At 45.8% G+C, this 17,664-nt stretch overlaps 1 protein-coding gene across 1 annotated transcript in view; it reads left to right on the top strand.

Moving 5' to 3' along the window:
* Nucleotides 1–16,557, top strand: part of LOC117887652 (dynein heavy chain 9, axonemal-like) — a 150,912-nt gene extending 134,355 nt beyond the window's left edge. The window contains exons 15-16 of the mRNA XM_034790310.1: nt 7,251–7,640; nt 15,369–16,557. Of these exons, the coding sequence (XP_034646201.1) occupies nt 7,251–7,640; nt 15,369–15,596 (618 nt within the window). The 3' untranslated portion in view covers nt 15,597–16,557. The remainder of the gene's footprint in view (nt 1–7,250; nt 7,641–15,368) is intronic.
* Nucleotides 16,558–17,664: the final 1,107 nt, after the last annotated feature.

A 17,664-nucleotide genomic window follows, 5' to 3' on the forward strand; every position in this document is an offset into this window, starting at 1 on the left:
TTACAATTCTCAACTTTGTTCACTACCCATTTTGCACCCTGAATGGAGAATGGGTTTTGTAGGATAAAAAGTATGGGATCATGCAAAATATAGCACCATGCATACATACAAGGGAGTTGCATGGACAACTTTTATTTTCAATTTTGTGTGTGCTGGACTTTCAATTTCTTTCGACTCAGGTTTTTTTTTACATAATTTCAAATTATTTTTTAAATCCCTAAAAAACAAAAACTCCATCATATAGAATCATACTGACCCCCTGCCCACCGTGGGTCATCAGCAGAGTTTGAACCATGCGTTTTAGATCCACAACAGAGACCTTGATCATTAAAGAGGAAATGGGTGCAGAAGTAGGCTGTTAGCAATTGAGAGAGCTAGCCACTAGAGTGGATGAAACACATGCTTTGCTGGTAGGTTTCACAATGTTTGCTGCAAAGAGCTCTACCTCTGACCCTGAAGGACAGTGGTGGTTAGTGGTCACAGACAGTGCAGCTGCCTACATATCGATTTGGCACATTCATTCTGAAAGGCAGGGTAGGTAAGTGGATGAGACTTGGATCTGCCACATTAGTGAAAGCATTCTACTCCCAGATCTGCCAGAGACAACCTCATGCAAGCTCTGAGCCACCTTTCTGTGAAATGGGCAGAATTATATTTATTTGCCTCCAGAGGTGTAGCGTGAGACTTTGAGGAATAGTAAAGGCTATGAAATGCACAACATTATGAACACCTCTCAGTGGAAGCCCTCCTGGCTTCTAGCCCAGCATAACTTCCCCTTTGCCAGAAGGACACAGGGGAACCACTACTGCTGCTGCTTTGCCTGTGTTCTGTTTGGAGCTCTAGCTCTGTGCCTACCATCTAGAAGCCTGAGTGGGGCCTGAAAGCATAATCAGTGCAGTTTTCATATAGGCGCTCTATGGGGAACGGAGCATGCTCAGTGCAGTGGGATCTTCAGAGAGTTTTAGCTGCCAAACTCTACCAAGCTCTACTGAGCATGTGCAAATGGTAGTTTTCAGAGGCTTATAACTTGGACAGATTTGGGTGGATTTTCATGGGAACAGCAAAAGGCGCCTCTTTGACCCAAGGACTGACTCTGGAGATTCTGAAGAAAGAGTTGGATTTTTTTATGGTAATGGAAGGATCCGTTTTCCACTAATCTCATTCTTGGCAATGGCTCAGCTGTTTTCAGTGAATCTTTCCAAAAATATTCAGCAAGGAGACAATGTGAGTTAGTTACAGTCTGACAAAATGATAAGCAACTAAAAATAAGGACTTATAACAGAAAATGGTAGACAACCTTAACTATAGGCCCTGCCCTACCATAGCATCCCCATTGCTTCAGCAGGGGTGTGCTAGGAATAAAATTACTAGCAGTGGATCTAATTTACCTCGATTTCAGTAAGGCATTTGATATGGTTCCACATGGGGAATTATTAGCTAAATTGGAAAAGATGGGGATCAATATGAAAATTGAAAGGTGGATAAGGAACTGGTTAAAGGGGAGACTAAAACGGGTCATACTGAAAGGTGAACTGTCAGGCTGGAAGGAGGTTACTAGTGGAGTTCCTCAGGGATCGGTTTTGGGACCAATCTTATTTAATCTTTTTATTACTGACCTTGGCACAAAAAGTGGGAATGTGCTAATAAAGTTTGCGGGTGACACAAAGCTGGGAGGTATTGCTAATACAGAGAAGGACCAGGATATCATACAGGAAGATCTGGATGACCTTGTAAACTGGAGTAATAGTAATAGGATGAAATTTAATAGTAAAAAGTGCAAGGTCATGCATTTAGGGATTAATAACAAGAGTTTTGATTATAAATTGAGGACACATCAGTTGGAAGTAACAGAGGAGGAGAAGGACCTTGGAGTATTGGTTGATCACAGGATGACTATGAGCCGCCAAGGTCATATGGCTGTTAAAAAAGCTAATGCAGTCTTGGGATGCATCAGGCGAGGTATTTCCAGTAAAGATAAGGAGGTGTTAGTACCATTATACAAGGCACTGGTGAGACCTCATCTGGAATACTGTGTGCAGTTCTGGTCTCCCATGTTTAAGAAGGATGAATTCAAACTGGAACATGTACAGAGAAGGGCTACTAGGATGATCCGAGGAATGGAAAACCTGTCTTATGAAAGGAGACTCAAAGAGCTTGGCTTGTTTAGCCTAACCAAAAGAAGGCTGAGGGGAGATATGATTGCTCTCTATAAATATATCAGAGGGATAAATATCAGGGAGGGAGAGGAATTATTCAAGCTTAGTACCAATGTGGACACAAGAACAAATGGATATAAACTGGACATTAGGAAGTTTAGACTTGAAATTAGACAAAGGTTTCTAACCATTAGAGGAGTGAAGTTCTGGAACAGCCTTCCAAGGGGAGTAGTGGGGGCAAAAGACATATCTGGCTTCAAGACTAAGCTTGATAAGTTTATGGAGGGGAAGGTATGATGGGATAGCCGAATTTTGGCAATTAATTTATCTTTGATTATTAGCAGGTAAATATGCCCAATGGTCTGTGATGGGATGTTAGATGGGGTGGGATCTGAGTTACTACAGAGAATTCTTTCCTGGGTGCTGGCTGGTGAGTCTTGCCCACATGCTCAGGGTTTAACTGATCGCCATATTTGGGGTCGGGAAGGAATTTTCCTCCAGGCCAGATTGGCAGAGGCCCTGGAGGTTTTTTGCCTTCCTCTGCAGCGTGGGGCACGGGTCACTTGTTGGAGGATTCTCTGCACCTTGAGGTCTTTAAACCAGTATTTGAGGACTTCAATAACTCAGGCATAGATTAGGGATTTGTTACAGGAGTGGGTGGGTGAGATTCTATGGCCTGCGTTGTGCAGGAGGTCAGACTAGATGATCATAATGGTCCCTTCTGACCTTAAAGTCTATGAGTACCATGAACAAGTGGAAACTTCACCTATATTGGCAAGTATTTGTCTTTGAAATTAATCTGGCTTCAATACCAATATGGCCTTGGAATGTCTCCCTTGGCTTTAAGTGCACTTTCAGATGGATACAGCATAGACTCATAGGGTTACAAGAGACCACAAGGGTCATCTAGTCTAACCCTCTACCAAGATGCAGTATTGGTTGGGTCTAAACCATCCAAGACAGATGGCTGTCACGCCTCCTTTTGAAAACTTCCAGTGAGGGAGATTCCATGACTTCCCTAGGCAGTCCGTTCCATTGTCCTACTGTTCTTACAGTTAGGAAGTTTTCCCCAAGATTTCATCTAAATCTGCTACGTTGTAGTTTGAACCCGTTGCCTCTTGTCCTGCCCTTTGTGGCAAGAGAGAACAGTTTTCCTCCATCTTTTTTATCGCAGCATGTCAAGTATTTGCTGATATAGCTTGCATTCCATCCTTTTGATCATCTTTGTCGTTCACTTCTGGACCCTTTCCAGTTTCTCTACATACTTTCTATACATTGGTGACCAAAATTGGACACAGTACTCCAGCTAAGGCCTAACCAGCACCAAGTAGAACAATACTATCACCTCCCATGACTTGCGTGCTATGCCTCTGTTAATGCAACCCAAAATTGCATTTGCTTTTTTTGCAACAGCATTGTACTGTTGACTCATGTTGAGGTTGTGATCCACCACAACTCCCAGATCCTTCTCAGCAGTGCTGCTGCCAAGCCAGTTATCCCCTGTGCTGTATTTGTGCATTTGGTTTTTCTTCCATAAGTGTAGCACCTTACATTTGTCTTTGTTGAATTTCATTTTGTTGTCTATAGCCCAGTTCTCCAATTTATCAAGATCCATTTGAATTTTAGATATATCCTCCATAGTGTTTGCAGCCCCTCCACCCAACTTTGTGTCATCTGCAAATTTGATCAGTATGCTCTCTATTCCTACATCCAGGTCATTAATAAAGATGTTAAATAACACCAGACTCAGAATAGATCCCTGTGAAACCTCACTTGAGACCTCTTTCCAATCTGACATCATTCCATTAACAATTACTCTTTGTGGTTGTTCAACAAATTATGTATCCACTTAACGGTAGTTCTGCCGATCATTTTTCCAGCTTACTTCTAAGAATGTTATGTGGGAATGTGTCAAAAGCCTTGCTAAAGTCCAGGTATATTATGTCCACCACTTTCCCCCTATCCACCAAACCAGTTACCCTATCAAAGAAGGAAATAACTGGTTTGGCATGATTTGTTCTTAGTAAATCTATGCTGGCTGCTAGTGATTACCCCTTCATCCTCCCGGTATTTGCATATTGCATGTTTCATACATTGCTCTAGTACAGTGGTTTTCAAACTTTTTAGACTGCGTACCCCTTTCCAAATAATATAGTCTACCGCATACCCCAATCTGAGATAGGGTCATAATATATCTATGATTAGATTGCCAAGTCTTATTAAATCAAATGTATTGTCCGTCATTATAGGATTTTTCTCACATACCCCCGATGAGAGTTTGCGTACCCCTCGGGGCATGCGTACCCCATAGTTCCCCAGCTCCTCCTTTTTCCATCTTCTCCCTGTCTAGGGTGACTATACATCCTGTTTTGGGCGGGACAGTCCCTTTTTTAAGCCCAGTCCTGGCCGTCCCGACCTTTTTGGCAAAACTGGGCATTTGTCCTGTTCGCTCTTGACACCTGATCATCACAGGAGAGAGGGCTTGGAAGTGCGGTTCGGGCCAGGCCAGCCACAGGCAGGCAGTAGGGGGAGCTCGGACCTGGGCCGGACCCACACATGATGAGGAGAGGGGAACCTTGGGCCGGCCCTGCATGTGAGGGGGGTGGGGGAGAGAGGACCAGCCCCACATGGGTGGGTGGCAGGGGAGCCTTTGGCCAGCCCTGCGTGCTAGTGGGGAAGGGGGACCTTGGGCCGGTCCTGCACACTGAGGGAAGAGGGGAGCCTCAGCCAGCCTCGCACACCGAGGGAAGAGGGGGACCTCAGGTTGGCCCTGCACTGGTGGGCAGCTTATGGCCGGCTCAGGGCACGGGAAGGTGGGCCTCAGGACGGTCTGCATGCCAGGAGAGAAGGGGGCCCACAGGCTGGTCCTGTGTGCCAGAGGAGGTGATGGTGGGGAGTGAGGCCTTGGGCTGGATCCATGCAGTGTTCTGTTTTCCCTTTGGGAAAATATGGTCACCCTATCCCAATCTTATCCTCCCATTCTGGTTAGAAAATTTGCAAACATGCAGCTGTTTGGCCTAAAAATTATTCCTAGCTATGTGATGATTGGTTTTCTGCTAGCAGTGGCTGAACACATAAGACGACTGACTGCAGTACTGTGAAGTTCTGGGGTAACACGCAGGAATGTCAAATTCTGGGGTAACATCTCCATGGGACCTTGCCTATTATTTCTCAGGGTTCGTTGAAATCTGCCTTTTTGATGTCCAGTGTCCTTGTTTTGCGATTCTGATGTCCTCCTTTCCTTAGGATCTTGAATTCTATCAGATTATGATCACTTCCTTCCAAGTTCCCGACCACCTTCACATTCGCAACTAATTAATCCCTGTTGGTCAAAAACAGATCCAAAATGGATGATTCCCTACTTATTTTTTCAACTTTCTGAATCAGAAGACTGTCCCCTATACATGCTAAGAACTTGCAGGACAAAGTATATTTTGCTGTGTTACCGTGGTTCTCTAACTTTGATATAGAGTCCACTAGTGGCTTCTGAATATTTCCAGATGATCCCATGGAGCTCTTGCCATCACAGTCTGTCCAAGCAGTGACCTTTCCTGCTAGTTTTGTTCCAGTCCAGAAAAAACGTCTTTGGTTTTTAGAATTTTTTTTTCGAATAATTAAACTAAGAATAAAATAAAATCCCAATCCTCTCTCCATCCTGCATCTGGATCGCCTGGTAACCAGGATGCAAATAAATAATATTCAGTTCAATATGTCTGTACATAAAGCTATACATCAAGAAACAAATAATGTTGGCCATACTTACAGGATGGGGGACTGTCTCCTGGGAATCAGTAACTCTGAAAAAGAGTTGGGGGTCATCGTCAATAAGGAGAGCATCCAGTGCAACTCTGTGGCCAAAAGGGCTAATACGATTCCTAGATGTGTAAACAGGAGAATCTTGAGTAGGAGTAAGAAGGTTATTTTCTCTCTAGACTTGGCACTGGTGTGACCGTTGCTGGAATACTGTGTCCAGTTCTGGTGTCGCAATTCAAGAAGGATATTGCTAAATTAGAGATGGTTCAGAGAATAGCCACAAGAATGATTAAAGGATTAGAAAACCTGCCTTGTAGTGATAGAGGCAAAGAGCTCAATTTTTTTCTTAACAAAGAGAAAGTTAAGGGGTCTTGATCACAGCCTAGAAGTACCTACACAGGGAATTTGATCATGGGCTCTTCAGTCTAGCAGACAAAGGTATAACAAAATCCAATAGCTTGACGTTGAAGCTAGACAAATTCAGATTTGAAATAAACACAGTTTTTTACAGTGAGGGTAATTAACCATTGCAACAACTTACAAAAAATTGTGGTGGAGCCTCCGCACTGCCATTTTAAAACCAAGAGTTCTAAAATTTCTGCTCCAGTTCAAACAGGAATTATTTTGGCAACGTTCCAGACTAGATGCTCACAGTGATCCCGTCTGGTGTTAGAATCTAGGAGTCCTGCATGGCTGCATAATATTTTAATTTGTTGGGTGTTTCTTTGTTTTAAAATAATTAAATTTGACAGCACAAGAAGATAAGAGGACAGACCCACACTACAGAGTAACCCGTGGTATTCAGAATAGCGAAGGCTACAGGGAATGAGGGGTGATTTGGTACTGACAAATAAATGTCTGGCGGGATTTTCAAAACAGAACAATGGGAGCTCCTGGGAGCTCTCTCCAGCTGCAGTGATTGGAAGTGCAGAGCACTTCTGAAAATCTGGTCCTTAAAGACCTTCACCCTTGGAGAGGAAATAAAAACAGCCCAGGGAGCAAATGGAGGACATAGCCATTAGCTGAAAGCAATTCTGCACACATATTACTTTTGTGTATTTTTCCACCAAGCATTATTTATATTGCAGGAAGGGTGAGAAATTAGGAGGGTACAGTAGGAAGTGTCCACAAGACAATCTTGAATTAATGAAGAGATCCCATGGTGTGCAAACATGTGAGAACCCCTGGGGTTCAGCATTCTTTTACACTTCCCAGCTTAGCCTCTTGTGTAAAGGTAGCTGGTGTTCAGTGTTAAACAGCTGCCATATTTCACTGAAGAGGTGGCTGCATTTCAGTAGTGTGTATCTGCCTATTATCCTCTTCTTTCTTCTTCTGCACCAGGGAGAGCTGACAATGACAAGCGATATGGAGAACCTACAGAATGCCCTCTTCCTGGACACCGTGCCTGAGTCTTGGACTAGGAGGGCTTATCCTTCCATGGCTGGCCTGGCTGGCTGGTTTGCTGACCTGCTCAGCCGCATCAAGGAGCTTGAGACGTGGACAGGAGACTTTGTCTTGCCCTCTGTTGTGTGGCTAGCGGGATTCTTCAATCCTCAGTCTTTCCTGACAGCCATCATGCAGTCCATGGCCCGAAAGAATGAGTGGCCTTTGGATAAAATGACTCTGCAGTGCGATGTGACGAAGAGGAACCGCGAAGATTTGAGCAGCCCTCCTCGTGAGGGTGCCTACGTACATGGTTTATTCATGGAGGGTGCACGCTGGGATATGCAGGTAATCTTAGCAATTGCTTGATGAGGAGACGAGTCATTGCAGCTTATACACTGTTCGGGGTGTTTATGGTTACAACTGAAGCCCATGTTCTCATCTAAGGGTGTGTCTACACAGCAGGTAGGAGGTGCTTCTCAGCGCAGATGGACACGTGTTAAGTCTGCTCAAGCTAGTGCACTAAAAATAGCAGTGTGGCCACAGCAACACAGGCTGGCCACTCGAGTACAAACCCATCCCACCCCACTCCACCCCTGGCTACATACCAGGCAACTGGCCTGCATTGCCGTGCAGAGCTAGCATGTGTCTGTCCAGCCTCCCTGGGAAGCAGCCTCCCAGCTGCTGTGTAGATATGCGGTTGGCCAGTATTTCTCTTGGCACTCGTACTATTGTTGCATAACTAGGGAATGTCTACACATTACCTGAAGGGGGTGGGTGGTGATGCCCAGCTCAGGTAGACATCTACATATTAGCTCTGCTCGAGCTAGCCGGGAATTACATCTCTCAGCTGCCATGTAGACATGCACATAGAGACCACAGTCTCCTCATGACCATGACATCCCTGCACATGTGGATATTGCAGGGTCTCTGCATGGCCATGGTATTGCTGCACACGTGACCTACACGTGTTACAAGGCAAACTGTTACTGTACTGGTGCTGATATGCTTGCTACAGTCTCCTCTCTCCAGGGGCTCCAGGACTTTTGGAGTAACTTGTACCAATTTACCACACGAGGGGTCAAGTTCTGCCATGAGAACTTCAGGCATACCCTTCACCAAAGAGCTTCAAGGGATTGAGTCTTTGTGTAGAGGGATCTGAAAGCGGTCCCAGTGCAGAGGAGCGACTGGCCTGACCAGAGTTGGTATCAGTCAGTAGGAGGCAGGACTGGAGGGCTGTATGCACACTCCCTACCCACAGGAGCGCTCAGACATTGTTTGGTGACTACACAGCCAATCACATTGCTCCTAAAGTGTAGTGCATCGGAGCCAGAATCCTGAAGAACAATTGTCACTGACATTCCCATTGACAGTTGTCAGCCGCTGGGATTTCAGTCTGCAGAGTGAATGACGAATCCCCACCAAGACTGCTCCTGCAGGTTGCCACGTCTGTGGTAGCATAACTCACAATTTGTGCTGTATGCAGGAATTAAATGACAGTGATTCATGCAGCTCTTACTCTAGGCAGCCTGTGTTACACTTCTGCTGCCAGTGATCTGTGAGTGAGCTCTGATCAAAGTGGGTCACTTACTTAGCTATGCTGAGTTCTCCCCTCCACCCCCTGGCATGGGGAAGTTTTTCTTTCAGTAGCAGCTCTTGTCAAGGTTCATAGACTCAACCTTGAAGACCACCTCCCTGACGGGGCTTGGTACTAGGATTCCGTGTAGAGAGGCTGAAGTCTCAAATGCTGAATCTCATCCTGATCTTGCAATTCAAATCAAATGCATTCCGAAGAGTTTTAAGCTTTTAAGTTTTCTCTCTTTAAAATAGGTTATCACAGAGGATGGGAAATTAGGAAAGGCTCTAAATGTGATCACCATCCTTGGAACTAGAACATTTCAGAACTCCCACCCTGAAGCTGAGTGGTGGCTTTTTATCTATAGTCTTCCTTCCTTGAAGTGACTATAAGAGGACAGGGAAAGATAAGACTCCAGGTTCCATTCCATCTCAGGGTGTGTAGCGATGCGCAGTGAGTTTGGAATGCTACAGACCCCAGGAACTCTGATAGTAACAGCAATACAAATGAACTGTGAGCAGGTGGACTTCCTGTCTTGTTCCAGATAAAGACTTCACACACTGCATAAGCTCAGACTTACCTCCTTGCTGGGTTTGGCCTTACTGGTAACTGAAATCTCAGTAACTGAACATACACCAACGTCAACGCACTTCCTGAATCTGGCTGTTCCTAGGGTTTCCTGCATCCTCGCTTTCTCTGCCCCCCATTCTGTCTGACCAGAGATTCTTACTCACCTCCCTACTCGTCTGGTGAAATTAACAAGATACACCTGCCACGATGAATCTGTGGAATATTCTCAGCAGCTGTGTGCAGGGTTCTAACCACTGCCAACAAGGTGGGTCCACAGAAAAGCCTGACCCCTTTGTAGGGCATGAGATCCTGATGCTATTGTAAGCACCACTAGATTTCAAGTGCCTGCAAGAACTAACTTTTTCAACTAATGATATCAACCAAGAGGGATAAAACAGAATAATGGATCCTTGCTTGTAGAACAGCTCAGCTGGGAAGAATGTTCTAATCCTGCCTTATTGAAAACTTAGTGAAATGGCTGCTGGTAGTTTTGCAGGGTTAGATAACATGGTGCCCAAAATGCCTGAGTCCTGTCGGGGCTGCAGCCTGCACCTTTGCTACCACTGCTGGAGCTGCAGCAGTGATGGATCACAGCTGGGAAGTTTGCTAGTGCAGCCCCTGCAATCAAGTACGGATCATGCTGTGGTTCCAACTGCTCCTGCTAATTCTCACATCTAGGTAACTCTGGTTCAGTTCTAGTGACGTGTTCCAAAGACGAGCTCATCTTTTACAAATGTATGTTTCCAGTTATTTTGTTTTCTGTAGTTGAAAAGCTCTGAACACAAACATCGATAGAACCATTCACAATCTCAGAGCATTGCACTTCCATGTTTTAAGAAAGAAAAAGAACATTTTAATATTTCATAGTTCACAGTGAACCATCAATCCCACATCTGACGGAGCTATTCATTTACCTGCATCCTAGTGGGGGCCAGTATAAATTAATGGATGAAGAATTAGTAGCACAGATGCACAGCCCATCTGGGCTATATATCCATTGCAAATTTATCCTCTGATAAGAATGACAACTGGTATTTAGAGTAAGTATTTTGAGGAGTTTCTCTGCTTTTAGAAAAGCTATTTCATGTTTAAGATGATACCTCCAATTTTATGTCCAGAAGAAGAAGATAAAAACCTCCTCTATAGATTTTTACTGTATCTATTTGTATTCGCACCTGGGCACCTTCCATTTATAAATCAATCATTATAAATAACAGCCAGCTTTAAAGTAAGCCAAACCCACCAGATTGTACGGGGGATAAAATTCCCTGCTGGTGTAGCTCCACTGAAGTCAGTAGAGTTTCTGCAGAGAATTTGGCTAATGGTGCCATGAAGCTGATTAGACGCATGGTTTGGAAGGCTGCTTTAAGAGTTTTGGTCTGCTCACTGCATGCCCTGCAACTAGCCATAGAGAGCTTAATCCTAGGAGCCAACAGTGATCCCAGCCCAGGGGACTGTAATAATGATACCACAATGGGACAGAGGGGGAGAGGTGATCCTTCTGATAACTGGGCATTACTCCATTTGGTGCTTTGCAGAGCATACGTGACACACTGAATTGCCCTTGGAAGCAAATACGCAGCCACTGAAGAGTGCACTGAGCAATGGTGTTCCACGCTCATGGCCCCTTGTTGCCTTCACAAACAGACTGCTGCATTCTGCACCAGCTGATGCCGCCGTCGTAGTTTTGTGTAAAGCACACAGCAGTAAACCAGCTTGGGCGTTACAAAGGCTCCCTGTGGTGGGGTCCACCCTGAAGAGGAACAATCACAGCCTGCATTTAGCCTAGATGCTTCTAATAGTCAGCTTGGAGAGGAGTCATGGGGATGGTGAGGTGGCCCATGCACCTCCATAGTTCCTGACGAGCACATGTTTACGATGGGGCACATCCCAAAGGCTAAGACGGATGCAAACAGCTTGGCCAAACTCTTCCTGACCTATTTGAGCCTGCACCTAGGCCCTAGCCAGACAAACACTAGTCAAACAGGGCCAGCAGCATTCTCATCCAGGCTCCCGTAATACAAGCAAGGTCTGGAATCGCATTCCCCAGTAAATCGTGGATGGTATTTTCCTATGGGCAGCTACCTGCACATTGAATCACGCGAACTGAAGGCTTGTGTCTCTGCTAATCATGAGATACCTGGTCCACCAGATACCAGCAACCAGCAATGCTACTCTACTTCCATGGCCTCCATGCTAGCGCCCACACTGGGTGCTGTCACTGCAGCTGAGAGCCCCAAAAATCTCAGAGTGGATTCAGAGGGAATACTTGTCAACACCTGCTGGTACATGGACTGTTATTTGTGGTTAATCTGATGTGGAGTTAACTTGGCAATCCCATTCTATCCATCTCTGAACCCTACAATCAACCGAGGGCAAAACTCTCCCACATGGCCCACTTGAGTAGCACAAATCAAGCATCCATCCCACTGCTGGATTCCGCCTGTCGAACAGACACATGAGCACAAGAGCACAGCTGATTCTCGGGCAGGCGAGCAGAGCAGTCACTTTTTCCCCCCCCTCTGTGTCTTTTTCTTTTTTCTTTCTTTCTTTCTTTCTTTTTTTTTTTTTTGGCTCAGCCGCTTGGGAGGGGTGGGAGTCACCAAAAATGTTTTCCATCCTGGCTGGCAAAATGGCTAGGACTGCTCCTGGCCAAGGGACAGGTCTCTCCCCCCATACATCTCCTGCAGAACCCTAAACCAACAGGCGCTGATAACTTTCATGTGCCCCAACTTGAAATGGGGTTCTCCCCTGGCCTCTGCCTGCCCATGTCTCACCAACCCATGCACCCAGCATATCATCTCACCCCTCACACACACAACCTGTATAACCTGAGGTTAGAGGCAAGTCCAATTAAAAGGCAGCAAAACAGTGTGGATGGGCTGTAAAGAAACCAAGAAAATTATATCAAGTCAATTATACCCCAACATGATGGCATGCAAATGGTGCTGTGTTAGTAGAACCTCTAGATACAGCCAGGAGAAAGGCGATTCATGCACTGATCTAAAGATTTAATCCTATTGCTAATATCCCCTGGTTTGTAGCTTGCTTTGGGCTCCCATTCCCATGTAACGTGGCAATATAATTTGTCCACTATTCCAACTAACTTTTGAGAAGGCAGAACAGATCAAACTGCTGTTGGAGAAGAGTTCGCCATCAGGATCTGAGAGACTGGGTCTCTGGGGACATCCAGGGCTGCTATGTAACAAGCGCACTTTGCTAGCAGTTAGGGACAGTTGTTTTCAAAGCAGAATTCATTTCTGATCATCAGGGAGATAAAAATGCAAATGAAAACCAGCCTGGAGATAGAACAAGGATAAGTGCCTTTGAGATATCTCAGAGAGATTGAAACCCTTGTCAACCTAGAAACGGATGGAATATTTCATGAAAATCTATTTCCATTATTGCCATCAATAAACAGCCTATCTGATCAGAATCCAGTAACAAAAAATTAAAAGGATATGTGTAAAAATAATACACAATAACAGCACTTGCCATGTAGCACTCTCGAGAGCAGATGCAAGGATTAGTGAGTGTTTGTACAGAGCATTGAAAATATGAAGACCTATATAAGTCCTGTATTATCATTACTATCTTATTATAACAAATGGTATTGTTAAAATTAAATTAAGCTAGCGAGGTATGTGCAAGAGTGATTACTTTACTTTGCTTATTGCTAGGACTGAATAAATCACTAGATAGGTTCAGTCTCACCACACAACTCTGGTTTGGGGACATTTGAAATAAAATCATCTGTGAAGCTAATCTTCAGGGAGAGGCAGTCCCTGGAGCACAGTGAGGTACGAGTTCCTACTCCATATTTGTTTGTATTTCCCTCTCTCTGGCCTGTATTAGGCAGTTTATACAAGCTGTTCCCAGAAGGGGACTCATAGATAAATCATTTTACAGTTGGAAGAAGGGACAGTAGTTGCCTGAGAGACCAGAGTGGGGGAAGCAAACCAGACAGTTTGACGTAATCCCCACATACTGGCTTCCTCTGCTGGGTCATGGCAACCTGCTGATGAAGAGCTGTGCTGTGCAGAGGACACCGGAGACTCACTCACTACAGACAATTCTCCGTCAGAATGGCCCATGCGTATCCCCACTTTTCACATTAGCATCCCTGGTAGTAGGAGCTCAGATTCTTCTAGCAGGCAGGGCCCACAAGGCCACTCAACTAATCCCCATGCAGGGTTCAGAATGAGCCTCCCGAAGCCCCTTCTCATCGCCAAGGGCACAGCGAGCTCACAGGGCCCTTGGTGCTCCCTTCTTGGGTCTGTTCTCTGCCCCTTTGGGAGCTGTGCTTTGAATACAGCTAATCAGCCAGGGTTTATATTAAAAACCAAACAGCAGCAGCCTGCTCAGCTGTGGGTCCCTATGGACATTGGCTGAGAGCCAATAAATAAGCTGCTTCTTCCCGTACCCATTTCTGGGCGGCGCCATCATTTCACACTGGTCAAATACAAGTTTATTAGGACATGTTTAACACAGGGCCAGATTTTGCCCTGAAAATACCCAGTGCAATCCCAGTGGGTTTCACAGGGTGAAAGTCACTGCAATTTGACACACTGTGTTTTCTAGTTTAGTGTATCAGAGCCCTGTCGATCCCATTGTCATGGGGAGTTTGCTCATGTTGGTGCATAAATCCTGTATCTGAGATCAGGTGTGTATCAAGCCAGAGGAGAGGGGTGTAGGTGATGGGGGGAAGGACTGATTTCCTCACTCTCCCAGGCCAGGGGCATTGCTGGACCTGCAGGATGGGGTTGTGTTCTCCAGGATGTGACTGGAGTGTTGCCATTATTCGTTCGTAGTGCATTTCAAGAGCAATAGCCAATAAAAGCCCATTGGTTACAACCTTACAGCCTGATCCTGAAGCCACTCTGAGGCTACATCTACACTCCGGGGGGGGGGGGTCGATTTAAGATACGCAAATTCAGCTACGCAAATAGCATAGCTGAATTCGACGTATCGCAGCCGACTTACCCCACTGTAGGGACGGCGGCAAAATCGACCTCTGCGGCTTCCCGTCGACAGCGCTTACTCCCACCTCCGCTGGTGGAGTAAGAGCATCGATTCGGGGATCGATTGTCGCGTCCCGTCGGTCGATTTCTACCCACCGATTCAGGCGGGTAGTGTAGACCCAGCCTTAGTCTTTGCTCCAGCAAAGAGCCCAGCGAGGTCAAAGATTGAAAAACCACTGTATGGGGACTTCAGGATTTGTCCCCCAATCTTAGAGTCATAATCCTGATCCCGGGAAGGGGAGGGGGGTTGGGGACCCTGTGATGTAAGAACAGCTAGAGTCAGGATATAACTGCACCTTTTCCCTTTGAAAAAGCTACATTAGAGTGAGGCAGCTGATGAAAGTGGCCGGACACATGATCTTGGCACCTCCATGCATATTTTAACACCTAACGGAAGATGTTTTCACCTGACCGAAGTCACATGTTTACTTAGCACTGAAACATTCATGCCTGTCACCTCTCAAACTGACACTGGGCATCATTCCTGAGGTCTTTTCTAGTCAGACCAAACCTAGTATTTGAGATGCTCAATGTACAGCCATGCAAATTGGATCATCTCTTCCCTCTGGGCCTGGCAGGAGGGGGCGTCTGCACAGAACAGTGCTGTGTGTCCGCAGGAGTCCAAGTGGAGCAGGGATCTAATCTGGGGAAAGTGATTGGTGCAGGAGTGAGGGAGGGTGAGATGTCAGATGTCCAGGGGTTAGAACTGTCTGATATTTTACTTTGATATAATATAGTCTTCATTGGGCCAGGACACAAGAAGCAGAAGTTGTAAAAGGGCACAGACAGGAAGTAATACATGGCAGGAAACAGGCTGTAAATGATCATGCATATTGGGGACCCAGTTGGTGGTAAGTCTTGGCATTCTTCAAAAGTAGCATTTAAAACCTTTTCTTCTTTCCTCTGCAGACAGGGATGATGATGGATGCCAGGCTGAAGGATCTAACTCCAGCCATGCCCGTTATTTTCATCAAGGCCATTCCTGCTGACAAACAGGACACTCGCAGCATGTACCCATGTCCCGTGTACAAAACACGTCAGAGAGGGCCAACCTATGTGTGGACTTTTAACCTGAAAACTAAAGAAAACCCTTCCAAGTGGGTCCTAGCTGGGGTGGCACTGCTTCTGCAAATTTAGGTTCTGATTGACACCAAGGTTCACCAACAGAGAATGTCTCAATAGGAGCTTTGAACCATTTCACATTCAAGCAATTTCTAAAAATAATATGCGTAGAGGAAAAAAAACCCTTTGTCTTCTTAACTCTTTGAATGCGGGCATTTAGCAAGCTTGGCAAATGAATTCTTAAGAGGATGTAGCATGCAGTAGCAGATGCATCTATGGGAGAGGCAGTGTGGCCTAGTGGCTAGAATATCAGTGTAGGCCTCAGAAGGCCTAAGTTCTATTCCCAGCTCAGTTACTGAATGACCATAAGCAAATCACTTTATCCTTCCATGCCTCAGTTTCCCCATCTGTAAAAAGGGGATATAATACTGACCGCCTTTGTAAAGTGCTTTGGAATCTACTGATGAAAAGTGCTGCATAAGAGCTAGGTATTTTTTATATATGTGACTGGACACTGTGGCCAGAGCCTCAGCTGCTATAAATCAGGGGATTGCCATTCATTCAATGGAGCTACGTGGATTTAAACCAGCTGAAGGAATGGCCCCAGATCTATCACATCCAGAGGATTAAAGGGCTGTTAGGCTCAAATTTGACCTAATCTATATTTTTCTCTGTGTAGGTTCTGATCCAAAGCCAGTCGAAGTCCGAGGGAGTCTTTCCATTGACTTTGATGGGCTTTGGAGCTGGCTAAATTGAATAAGCTTTGTAATTCTTTAGACTCTGGGTTTTTTTTTTTTAATCCAACCCAATGTTTCAGTGAAGTGTGAAGAAAAATTCCGAAAGCCAGGGAGCACAGTACTCGTTAGGGGAATAAATGATTGTAAATGATATAGGATTCCTCACTGATATCTCTTTAGACTCTAGGAACACTGGAAGGAGAGAGAACGCCGCCAGGCTATTAATGAATGAGGGAGATGCAGTAAAGCAAACTATTTCAGAAGGGTGAACATTTCCTAATAAAATCTTTATTCTTGGACTTGCCTCTAGAACTCCCATTTTGTTTCTTTTGGCCTGAAATATCAACATTATCCCACTGCGCGGGGAGTATGAATCGTGTGTATGACATGAGAGACCAGGGAAAGTATGCAGGTAGTTGCAGTTTAGAAATATCTCATGATCGCTACTGCAAGGGCTAGATTCACAAAAGGGACTTAGGCACTTTACTGCCACTTTAGGAGCCCAAATCCCAGAAGCTCTGCCTCAGCTACCCTGAACCCTGTAGGCACCTAAACTTGCTTAGCACCTAATTTTTGCAGCAAATGGTTCTGCCTCTGCACGTGCGCACTGCAGCCCCACGCCAGGCAACCAGAGCCCCAGAGTGAGTCAAGAAGTGGGGGAAGATAGGCGCTCCTCCACCTAACTGATCTGGAACGTGAGCTTAGAGCACACCTGCTGGACTGGGCCCCTATAGGCAAGCTTACACAAAAGAGCCAACCAGGTGCTCCCTCATAACGTTTAGCCCATTGATCAGGGCACTCACCTGGGGAGCCCCAGAGGGGCTAAGTGATTTGCCAGCTTTCAGGGGCATGTCCTAACCACTGGGCTATGGGATAGTCAGATGTGGGGCTCCCTTGGCCTGCTGTAGATTAATAATGAAAGGGAAAGAGCATAAACATGAGCCTGACTCTAGCCTGGGGGTTAGCACACTCAGCAGGGAGACCCAGGAGCCAGTCTTCCTGCTCCAATGCCTTTTTTAAATTATTTATCCAGCGTGCAACTGATTCAACAGGAGAGACTGGGAGATTCCCCATCAGACTAGCCCAGAGCCCAGGGGCTAGCGTACTCACTGGAGAGGTACCAGATCCATAGTCAAACCCTTTCTCCCCTGCAGCTGCTGAGGGGACTTGACCTGGGGGTCCTTAAGAAGCTGTAAAGAAGGGCCGCCACTGCCTGTGAAGCAAATGGTGTAGGCACCTACTCCCATGGGCAGGCTCACAGCTGAGGGAGGTGCCTCCCTGTGGCCCAGACATAGGCACCAAACTCTGTGAAAAGGGAAGGGTGGGGCTCGGTGCACTCCCCTGGGCTTGGCACCTCCCAGAGGATCGCTGAGGTGAGGAACGGTCTAGGGCGCTGGCTTTTGTGA

This window comes from Trachemys scripta, chromosome 14 (assembly GCF_013100865.1).
Source record: "Trachemys scripta elegans isolate TJP31775 chromosome 14, CAS_Tse_1.0, whole genome shotgun sequence".
Lineage (NCBI taxonomy): Eukaryota > Metazoa > Chordata > Testudines > Emydidae > Trachemys > Trachemys scripta.